General features: G+C 39.5%; 1 protein-coding gene across 1 annotated transcript in view; it reads right to left on the bottom strand.

Moving 5' to 3' along the window:
• Positions 1 to 12,248, bottom strand: part of ttc28 (tetratricopeptide repeat domain 28) — a 218,907-nt gene that overhangs the window by 204,735 nt on the left and 1,924 nt on the right. The window contains exon 2 of the mRNA XM_062434493.1: positions 6,232 to 6,600. Within this exon, the coding sequence (XP_062290477.1) occupies positions 6,232 to 6,600 (369 nt within the window). The remainder of the gene's footprint in view (positions 1 to 6,231; positions 6,601 to 12,248) is intronic.

Here is a 12,248-nt window from a genome sequence, read left to right as displayed (position 1 = left end):
TAATGATTCCTCCTGTTCATACTGACCATTAGAAGATCCCTTCATAATGTTTACAATGGAAGTGATGGAGGACAACATCCACAGTCCTCCTTCTGAAGCGAATATGAAGCTTCAGTCGTCCAAATGAGTCAAATCTTCATCTTCTATGTTTCAACTTTACAGTGTTTTTAGTACCAAAGTCTTTTTGTTACTATACTTCCACCACAGCTCGACAGGGAAACACTAAGAGGGAATTCTATGCTTAAAAGACTGTAAATGTGTCAGATATCACTTGATATGACTAACTCAGACTGCTGAAGCTCAGTAGAAGCGATCATCTACTTTTAAATGCATCACTTTACATTGAAAGCACATTTGAAGGACATCTTTTAATAATCAGTATGAACAGGAGGAATGATTACAGAGAGGAAAAACCTCTTTCACTGCTCATATGGTCACCTGACTGCTGATTTAAGACGCTTGAAAACTTGGACTTGGACTCAAACTTATTAATAAACTTGTTATTATTATCTAGGGAAGTATGATGCACAAAGTACATCCTTTCTTATGGTGAACAAAAGCAATAAAAATAATGCACCACACCCACCATGACGTCTGTTGTTGGCCTCTACAGTCTATTTTTGTCCAGTGATCTAGTGCAAGTTGAGGTAGTGTGGCTTTAATGAGTAAAAATTCATGTATAGTCACTTATTGTATACATATATGTTTTTGCTTCATGCTCATATACTAATAAAATGTTGAAATATTTGTAGACTGTCTGTGTTAATGTTTATTTTGACTTTCCTTCTCCCTGCTCATTTCTGATAATGGAGCGTAAGACTTTGTTAGATAAAATTTTGTTTGAACTTTACACTGAAATCACGTCAAAATGAGCAAAGTCAAGCTGCTGTAATCATTGTTTTTTATATCAACAATGGATTATATTGCTACAGGTAATTTGAAAGGTGTTGCTTGTACGTATGAACCACCTGATTCTGCAGTTCTCTAAGCTCTACGCAGCATTTTAGCATCTTTAAGCTCATTATTTTGGTATTACGGCTAAAAACTTTACTGTTTTGGTTCACTCTCAGCGATCTAATTGCTTTGTTTTTAGAGAAAAAGCTGTAAAAAGACATTGTACACTACCTGCTCATCACCAAAACAGCAACAGCAAACATAGTTAGACACAGTAAGCTGTAGACTAGCTGGTGAACATAGTGGAGCATTTAGCAGCTAAAGAGCCAGATATTTCCCTCAGGAGTTGGTAGAGAGTAAAAAAATGAGCTTATATTCAGCAGGTGGACAGAAACATGACTTAAAATTAATGATAATGTTGCTTTAAAACAACTTATGTGTTGTGTTTAAAGCATCTGAATACCACCTGCTGCTTTAATAAACTGCCATATTATGTTTTATATCTGCATGTAAGCTGCTATTATTTATATAAATAATGAGAAAGTGTCCTAAAAATCTTCAAAAATATGCATATTTGTGTGTTAATCTGTGATAAAGGTGAAAGCGAGAGTAAACATAAAGGTAAGTAGAGTAAATGGAGCATGAACACACACAGAGAGAGAGTGAAATATCTCCCTGTTCCTCGTTCTCTCTCCTCACATGGTCTGCAGTAAGTCCTGGATTACCTACTGACCCAGACTCAGCTCTGCAATGACACAATTTTGGACACAACACCACAAACTCACAGTTGAGGACATTACCATGACATGAACACAGTACAGGACAGGGTCAAATCACGACGACTTAAATTTGTCCGACCAGGGGAAGAGGAGGAGGAACCCAAAACATCCAAACATGAGAATGATGTGAATATTCTCCTTTAAGCTTGGATCACGTTATAATATACGACTAAACTCTGTCATGTGGGGAACGCTTCCTAAACAGGCCCCGCTTTCCAGATCCTGAGGTCCTACTTTAAGAAACGGGGGCTCTGTACTCTCTCTCTCTCTCTCCTCTCTCTCTCTCTCTCTCTCTCTCCTCTCTCTCTCTCTCTCTCTCTCTCTCTCTCTCTCTCTCTCTCGTCTCTCTCTCTCTCTCTCTCTCTCTCTCTCTCTCTCTCTCTCTCTCTCTCTCTCTCTCTCTCTCTCTCTCTCTCTCTCTCCTCTCTCTCGCACGTATGTTGGTAATATTTTTTGCAGCGTGTGGTTGCAGAGTAGTTACTTAATGACAGGGGAAGCCTGAGCGGTGCGGGGCCAGCTCCACGGCCTTCTGCGTAAACAGGCGTAGCTGGCTGCCATCTGGTTGCCTTTCCACTTTAGAACAGAGAAAGCTGGCATGCCGACTCCCGTTAACTACATTTAGTCAAGTCGATTTAATTGCACGCCCCAATATCACAAATCAAATGCGCCTCAGATGGATCTGCAGGCTGTGTATAGCATCCTTATCCTTTATGAATAAGGAAAAACAGGGAAGAATAAGCAGAATTATACATTGTATTCTTCAAGATGGTCACAATGGATTAACTTTAATGGAAAATTTAGCAGCTAATGAGCCAAATATTTCCCTCAGGAGTCTGTAGAGAGCCAAAACAGCTAAAAGAGGAGAAAATATTGGACTTTTTTTCTCCAGGTGGACAGAAACACGACTCCAAATGAATGATAATGTTGCTCCAGACAGCTGGGATGTGGAATTAAGTAGCTGTTTGCTCACAAGTTCAACATATCAGTTTAAAAAGTTGATGATAAGTCACTACTTGTTTCAGCTAAAAAACCTTGCTTAATTCAGGTTTTAACTGCTCGGGGGAAAAAATGTAAATAAGAACCAGGCAGCTCCATCTGGTGAGGAAGCTTGTGTGATACTATAGAAAGCTCCAGAACAGCTACAAAAAGAAAAGTTGTGGGGAGATTGTTTTGTCATTTTGTAACTTTTTGATTTATCCAACCCAGATTTTTTTTCTAACTGAGGGTGAATTATCCAAAAACAGTTTACAACCGGCTTCCTCGTCTAGTTTATCCTACAGATCCCGTCTTTCTGCCGCAGCGCCTCCTTTCCTCCTCTCTGAGCCAAACAAACGTCTTTATTTATGGGGACCTAAAAGTATAGCGGTCTATGTGGTGAAGCAAAAGTTTCCCCAGACCGCTATGAGCTTTAGGGATCTGCATAAATGCACCTGTGTGGGGGGAAAGGGGGAAAAAAAGCCTCTTTGAAAAAAAAAACAACCACACAGATCAAGTGATGTGATGTGATTTCACTTCATTTGAATCAGAAAGAAACAAAAAAGAAAAAAAAAGGTCTTTGCGCTGAATGCACTGAAGATAAAGCTGCACAAAAAAAACAAAAAAACAAAACAACATCAACATGCAAAGAAGTTTCGTTATTCTGCACCAGGGTTGTTATCCAGATAAGCTCACAAACATGTGCGACTTTTGACCAGTTACACCCCTCTGTTCCCATGACCGAATCGCATTTATTCTGTGTGTGATACAGTCGATGTGTGTGTGAGCCCGTTGTGCCAACAGAAAAGTCGAGGAGGGGTGGAGGTGGTAGCAATGGGACAAACTGTGTGTGTGTGGTGGTTGAGGTTGATGTGGGAGGCGGGGGGGAGGGGGGGCAGATAGAAAAGAAGAAAAGAAGAGCAGAAAGAGAGAAATCAAGCAGAAGTAAACGTTTTTCTTAGAGAGACTCGCTCTTATTGGTAGTTCATTAGTCTTAATTTTGCCTTTGACCCACGGTGAATGCTGCAGCAAGCCCAATGCTATGACACCACTACTATACATACCACACACACACACACACTCTCTCTCACACACACACACACACAAAGGAATGCTGCTTCTGTTATTGTCTTTAAGTGCCAAACTCAGGCCAAGGCCTAGCCAGGGTTTCGAAAACAAAATAACAGCCGTGCAAAGCTCTCTCGCTCACACATGCTCACACACACACACACACTCGCATATACACACCCAAAAACACCACTTCCGTCCATTCTCTCGCACAGAGAAAGGAAGTGGAGTCGAGCTGGACCGGCCCCAGCTGTCCAGACAGAGGTAGCCCTGGCAAACCCTGTCTCCTGCCTGCCTGCCTGCTTCCATGCCTTCCCTCTCCTCTCTGAATGGCTTTAAAAGACTCACATCGTCCTGCTTTAACACTGTTGGTAAGATGTTAAGAGCCACTTCAAGTGTAAAAAGAAATACTTGATGCAGTTTCCAGTTACTGGGTTTCTCTGGTAAATGTGCTGGAAATGTGAAACACTGCACATTTTTAATAAGGCTCGTTCGCTGTGACGCATCACTGGAGCTGCTGTGAATGTCTGCTGTAATATCATGACTTCAGAGATGAATAGAGGCAATAAATATGGGTTAAAACACATCACAGGGTATTATGTTTCATATCCAGATATCAATATATATTAAGATAAAGACAATTCAATTAAGAAACCTGCTATAGCTCAAATTAGCAGCTTTGAATGTTAGGTTTTTGTTACTATAAAGGTTTATTGTCACACCAGAAAGTGACAGATCAAACTGTATCCACATTTTCTTGCAAAAAGCGAGTCAGTATAACACAGCTCTCTCCAAGTTTATTTTCACTTTCATTGTACTGGGCCGTGTTTACTCCACCCTGACATTTTCCTCCCAGGATTTTAGATAATTGTGAATTTGAGAAGCACACACTACATCTCTTCATAATGTCCAATTCTGCATCTCTTTTTTTTTTATCCTAATGTAAAGCACTGACACTGACATATCCTTTGTCCACTCCATCATCTTCATCACTGTCATCACTATATCTTCTGTCTCGTTATGCTGAGTTATATATGTGTGTGTGTGTGCACCATCGCCCGTTTTAAATACACTTGTCAAACACGGAAAGACGATACAGCACAAGCTTATAAAAGCACAACATGTGGACTGCGGCATCTGAAATAGCAGGTTTGTGTTCAGCTGCCGTCACAATTAAAACTGCAGCAAAAACAAGCCGTGTGACAGGATCTGGGAAGCAAAAAAGACGAGAAGTTGCTTATTTCTGAGAAGCGCACACCCAATTAAAGGGGACGTATTATGGGGTTTCTTTGGTATTCATATCCTGTTATGATGTTAAACATGAAGAAATACTGCCTGCAAAATAAAAGTCAGGGCTTCAACTTGCTCTGAACGCTTTGGTTTTTCAAACTTCATCGCACATACTCATAAAACAACATCCGTAACCTTGGTTGCTAAGGTAGTTGCTAAGGTTTTTCCAGCAGTATTGTTGTAATTATGAGATTCTGTTTAATTATGACAAGAAAACTTTTTTTTCTTCCATCTGTTCTGTAATCTTGGCTGCTATGGTTGTTAGGGTTTTCCATGTGTTGTTCACGATGTCCACTCTCACATTTCGGATCGGATTTCAGCTCAAACATGTACAGATGTGTTTGAGAAGTTGACATTTTGAGTAAAGAATGAGTGAAATCTATTATAGTTTCTTGAACGTTGACGTAGCCTCTGGAGTGTCCAAAAGTCGGTTGTAATTCCTGAATCTAGCCAATCAGAGGGGAGGCCTTAAAGAGACAGGAGCTAAAACGAGTTGTTTCAAACAGAGGCTGAACTGAGGGGCTGCATACAGAGCCAGTATAAAGGGAACGGTACTTCATTTGTCACACATACAGTTGTTCAGTGAGGGACCAACCCCCGGTTCTATATATCAGCAACTCGGTCTCGGGCACTGACAGGAGAATGAATCTAACATACATGTTTTTTGACAATAGGAGGAAACTGGACCACCTGGAGGAAACCCATGTAAGCACGGGGAGAACATGTAAACTCCACACAGAAAGGTCCCAGCCGGGGTGTCGAACCCAAGACCTTCTTGCTGTGAGGCAACAGTGCTAACCTGCAAGCCACCACACCATGAATAAGAATAAGAAAAATAACACGTGCTTTAAATCTACCAGTAGAGCTCCAGGATAAATGTGTAAAGTCAACACTAACTTTAAGAAAGAGCAAAGACTTTATTAATCAACAGGTGTTTTAAGATGCTTCAAAATGTTGACCTATAGATGAACTCCACCACAAGACCAATGAAAGAGAGAGACTATAATATTGATAGCAAGGGTTTATAATTAGTTATATCTCTACTGCTTCATATATACATAAATATACCATTACTGAGATGGTTTTGAGAGGGCAGGCAAACGAAGAGCACATCCATCTAACTATCCACTTAATGGACACATCCACTCCTCTGCTACAGTACATAAAATCCACTCCTGGCTCTCAGCTGCAGTCTCATTAGTGTGTGATGGGTTAAACCTCTTACCTTGGGCCATTTGGGGTTGATGACACGTGCTTTGATTGCATCGTCCAGAGCGGTGCTGTACTGGCCCAGCCTTAGGTAGGCGGCGGAGCGGTTACTGTACAGGATGCAGTTTTGGGGGTCAGCGGTCAGGGCGTCGGTGTAGAGACGGACAGCCAAGGTGTAATCCCCCTGCTGGCAGGCCTGGTTACTGCGACGCACTCGCTCCAGGAACTCCGCTTTGCTCAGGCCGGGACCAACAGGGATTTGAGGACAGGGGTGATCTGACCTTTTTATCATCGGAACAGAAGGGATCACAGGGGAGGAAGAGGAGGAGGATGAAGAGGGAGGGTTGGTGGTCCTGCTGCTGGAGCGAGAACCAAATAGAGAGAACTGGGGAGCAGAAGGGGAAAAAAGAGAGGGAAAAATATCCGTTAAAAGCCACATAATGACAGCTGAAACCAGTTTAAATTAGTCAATGGAGAGTAGATTTATAATCATCATTTTTCAATCAAACTATAATCTATCTCTGGTTCCAGCTTTTCACTATTTTGTATCATTATATCATATTGAACCGTAAACTGAAACTCTTTGTTTTAAACTGTTTTCATGGACTTTAAGGGGAACTCCGCTGATTTGCTTCCAGGTGTTGGAGAGCGCTACTGCATATACGTGTAAAAAGTGAGTAAAAAGCCTTTTGTGTTCCCAGATTGGAACTTGGCACAAATGATGTCACTTGTTGGCGGTTGAGTTGCATTGGGGGTAATGTAAGCACCAGATTTTAAGAAGATGAAAGAGGAAAGTGTGGAATAAAAACAGTAGGCTACAATAATCTTGTGCTGCATTGATTTGAGTGTTGGGAGTCTACAAGGCTGAATCTAGTCTTATAACGACTAATCAACTAAAAAGGGGAAATAATCTGTAGTTTAATTGATAAGGAAAATAACTGGGATGTGCAGCCCCCACTTGTAATGTATGTAGTGTTTGGTCATTTAAACACAACAACACACACAATAACACAATAAATGGCAAACAAAATAGAAAATAAAGACTTCGGCAGCAAGCAGAGAGTGTTACTCATGATAGAGGTTACTGAAGTCATTCCCGATTTTTAAGTTTGCATTTATATTCTCATCACAAAATGTTCACTGGATCTCCTGGAGAGGTATATGCAGATTTAGGCAGGTGCCACTGCCGTAATGGTGGTTTCTTGACCTGCTTTTAATCATTGGATGATAATTTAAATCATTTTTCAAGCAAAATTGCCAAATATTCACTGGTTCAAACCTCTAAAGTTAGAGAATTTGTTGCTCTTCTTGGTCTTGCATTACTATAAATCTAATATTTTAGGGTTTTTTAATGTTGGTTGGACAAAAAAAAGACATTTGAGGATGTTACCATGGACTCCAGGATGTTATGATGTGTGTTTTTCAGCATTTTTTTATTGACCACATGATTAATCAATTCACTGAGAATATAATTTGCAGGTTAATCGATAAAACAGAACTGCTACATTCAATGGAAGTGGAGCATGAACTTTCTTAACGTTAATTATTCCACATTTTGAGCTGTGTCCCCATAAAGGTCAAAGCCATCAAAAGAGAAAGGTCTTTGTTGCCCACAGTGATGGAGGAATAAAAGTACATTTAGGAAGACAGAGAGAGGAAATGTGCTTTTGGCTGCTGTTACATAAGTCGTAAAAAACAACTTATTGCAAGCAGTATTTGACTGAAACTGCAGCAGCCTCATTTGCATGATGTGATACTGTAGTTTGCCGGTAAATGGGACACTAAACTGCTGCGTGCACTTTTCTCTTCTGCACGGCGGTAACAGCTAGAATTCCTCGGAGAGACGGAGACATAAAAGAGGAAAAAATCAGACAGAGACTCAGACAGTCAGATGAGGGTTCTGTTCTTCTCATTCGTTTAACTTTGTGTAAAATGTGCACACTGAGGTTAGTTCTCGGCATCTTTAACGTCCCTCACTGATCTGGTGTTTCCAAATTTGTCCTTTCACCAGAGCTTACACCAAGGCCTTCATTATCTCTCTCTCTCTCTCTCTCAGTTACGCACTCAAAATATGCAGACTCGAGAGATTCTTAAATCTTGCAAGTTTGGCGAAGTCATCTCGGGTAAACTTTCCAATATCCGACACAGAGCAGAACAGAGACGCTAACTTTACCCCAGTGCCCCTCATGCATTACATTTAAGCCACTGAACTACACATCCATTTAAACTGATTTTATTCAATCAGTTAGCTGCTCAATTATATGCTCTGCAAGTCTTATTTAAACACAGTTTCCTAAAGCCCAAATCTGAAACAAGACGATGAATCGGAAATTAATTGGCAAGAATGTTAATAATCGTTTAAAGCAAAAAACATCAATCATTACAAAGTGTTTTGTTTATCTCATGTGAATATTTGCTGATTTTTTTTTTTGTCTTATGTGGTAAAAAACAAAATTATCTTCATGTTTTGGACTGTGAGTCTAACAAAAACAAAGCAATTTAAAGACGTCAGTTTGGGCTTTAGGAAACTGTGATGGGCATTTTTGGCTATTTTCTGGCTTTTTATAGACTAAACAATTAAATGGCCAATTTTCTATATTTTTCTTATTGTAAACAAATCTCATGTGCGGAGCCAAACCAACAATGAACTGACCCTCTAACAAGTATTGTGTGTGTGTGTGTGTATCCGAAGTCTGATATATCTTATTCCTCTGTGCCGTAGAGCTCTGTTGTTGTCCAAAAACTATTAAAAACACATCAATGAGCCTCACTTGCTGATGTGGTCCTTCACCACAAAGATTTTGGACTCCAAAAACTAACAACAGCGATTATAATTTCAGTCTCTGGAGAGTAGTTCTGTGTAATGCGGATGCCTCTGAATATGCGGTTCTTATCGTAAACATTGTAGACATGTCTTTTAGTTTTTCCAACTTGTATGAAGTTAGCATATGAAGTGGCTCTGTACTGGGTAACATGTTCCTTCATTGTGAAGAGTTTGGTCATGTTAGAGTAGTTCTGTGTAAGGCAGACGCCAACGAGCATGTGCAGGAATGCGGTTTCCGTTTACATAGCTTTTACAAAATGTGCTAAATTCACAATGAGCATCCAGAGCCAGGACTAATTTTTTTGGGATGGTTCACATGCACAGGATTTAATTTGACTGCATTGTATGACTACTGCAAACATTATTAGTGGTAGTAATTTATTTTGTTCTTTATTAAGAATTTCCCATAAAGAATGCAACCTAACTCGTACTAATGTTACTGTAATTGAGTAGCTATTTTCTTTACTTGTACTTTTTTTGAGTATTCTTCAAAGTCAGTAATTTTACTTTAACTTAAGTATGATTTAGATGAAATAAAGTAGTTAGTTGTATTTGTACGTTCATCTGTTATTGAGTAAATTATTTATTTGTGCTTTAAAATGATAAACGGAAAGCTAGGAAGAAAAAAAACGCTATCTTAGACCATACACCAATCAAATGCATCTCATCAAAAACAGGCCAATCAGATCAAAATGTCACTACAACACAAAGCTTCCAGCATCACAAAAAACAGTCAGCAGCTAGTTTCAAATAGATTTGGGGCTTTTGAGAAAACATTCGGGGCTGCAGCCTCAGAAGCCACCCGCTAGCTTCGCCCCTGGTCAAGTTGAGGTTGTGATATGAAGCACAACAAGCTAACGAAGCTGTAAACAGAACAGCCTTCCTGCACATGCTCAGTATCATCTGCCTTGCACAGAACTACTCTCCAGAGACTAAAAACATGATCACTGTTATTAGTCTTTGGAGCAAAGTAACCTATCTAAAGTAACCACACTCTTTATAATAAAGGAACATTGCCTCATTGACGTGCAACAGAGGAATAAGATATATAAAGCTTTGGATACACACACAATAATTGTAAGTACAGTCCATTGTTGGTTTAGCTCTGCAGATGAGATTTGTTGACTATAAGAATAAACATAGAAAATCACAGCCTGATCCTTTAATTGACACATAGACTACCAGATTACACTGTTCTCTCCAGGAAAACGATTAGGAAATTATGACCATGAAGGTTTAAATACTGCTTCAAAGCTTTCTCTCCACTGCCACGGAAGAGATATTCTGAGTGCTTCACTTATTCTTTTTTTTTTTTTTTTAATTTGGCTTATAAAAGTAGTCAACTTTAAAGTGAGCCAAAAAAATTACTGGAATCAGCCTAAAAATACCTCTCATGTGCAAATTTCTTAACTGCAGGATGTAAAAACTCCCCCTCAAGGTGACTAAAAACCCCAAATTCACAGAAAAAAATGAGGACATGACCTCAGCGTCGTCGGTGCTGTGCTGCAGCCCTGAGGGTAACTATGACACACTAATGCAGCATGTCAACTCGCTGAGCACATTTCCACACCTCGCAGTCCTCTGACGGTGCCCATTTTTTTAGCTGTTCCCCTCCGCTGTGCCATCATTATTCATGGGTGTGCCATGTTGTTATGGAATACTTGCTCGAATATGACAAATGTGATATAATGCAGAGTTTGTTTAACGTGTTACCAGGGCGGTGTTTTCTGAAATAAACAAAGCAGTCCTCATATTGTGTGTGTGTGTGTGTAAAGAGCTAAGACATTAATCTCTAAATGATATATCTGTATATATGAGTTTGAGTTAAAGTTAAATAAAAGAGTGTTTTAGTTCACCTGAAAGCATAAAGAAGATTTTTGTGTCTCCTACAGAGCCTCAAAAGCTCACCAGAAAACTCTTTGGTCATTTACTGATGGTCTCTCTTTTTTTGGGAGAGGTCCTAGCCAAATTTCCTATTATTTTGGTATTCAATTAATCATTTCTGGAGTGATTGTTAATGAAACAATACCAAAATTATCTGGTTCCAGCTTCTTAAAATGTGAATATTTTCTGGTTTCTTTTAGCCCTCAATGAGGCTTTTAGGTTATGGGCTGTTGATTGGGACAAAAACCAGACCTTTTAAGATTGCATATCGGGCTTTGTCAAAATATTTTTCATCATTTTCCAACGTTTTATAAACCAAACAATTAATCAATTAATAATCATTAGTTGCAGCTGTAGTCAACACACTAGAAAATACTTAAAATGTCTCTATACAAATTAACTAAAGCATTAAATATTACACTAAAACAACTTCAAATCACCAATTTCAGTCCTATAAATGATCAAATAATGAAATAATTGAAATTAGAACCTTATAAGGCATCTTGAACTAAGCGTGACCTTTTTGACTCAAACAGAATCTGCTTCACCAGGATTTGATTTGTTGTTTGTGTTTGTTGTTTGATCCTGAAACAGTTTATTAATGGTGCAGCCGCTAACACACACACACACACACACACACACACACACACACACACACACACAGATTATAGAAACAGTGTTGGGGTGTTTGTTCACGAAAGAGTTCCTATTGGAGGAACAACACTGTTCTCTCACACAAACACACACATGTAAGGACAAAAAAAGACGGGAACACAACATGTATATCCTGCCTTAGTCTTACACACACACACACACACACACACACACACACACACACACACACACACACACACACACACACACACACACACACACACACACACACTTCCCCTGTCTCCTGTCTTACTACTCGTAGCCCTCGTTTCAGCTCAGGTCAAAGGGAGTACATTCCTGGAGAACAACACAGATACACGAGGAGAAAACGGGGAAGCCAAATACTTGGAGGAGAGGATATTGTGTCCTTGAATTGTGGCCCTTTGATCTTTTAATAAAAGTCATACTGTAGGTGAGGAGAAAAATGTGTTGTCAGCTGCATTCATATATATCTGAAGCAATGACTCAACTCTTTTTTTTATTATTTGTAGTTGTTTTAATACTGTGCCTGACTTATGATATGAATATGGAACACTGCACCTTCAGAAAAACACATGAAAATAGACAAAAGACAAGCACATAAAGAAACCACTCAATCATAAAAGTGACACTTTGTGAACACGAGACAACACAACCAAGTTACGCATCATAAACTGCATAGATCTCAACAG

This window comes from Scomber scombrus, chromosome 15, assembly GCF_963691925.1.
Source record: "Scomber scombrus chromosome 15, fScoSco1.1, whole genome shotgun sequence".
NCBI classification, from domain to species: domain Eukaryota; kingdom Metazoa; phylum Chordata; class Actinopteri; order Scombriformes; family Scombridae; genus Scomber; species Scomber scombrus.
Note: the sequence above shows the minus strand (reverse complement) of the source record. Positions and strands in the feature narration are given on the sequence as shown.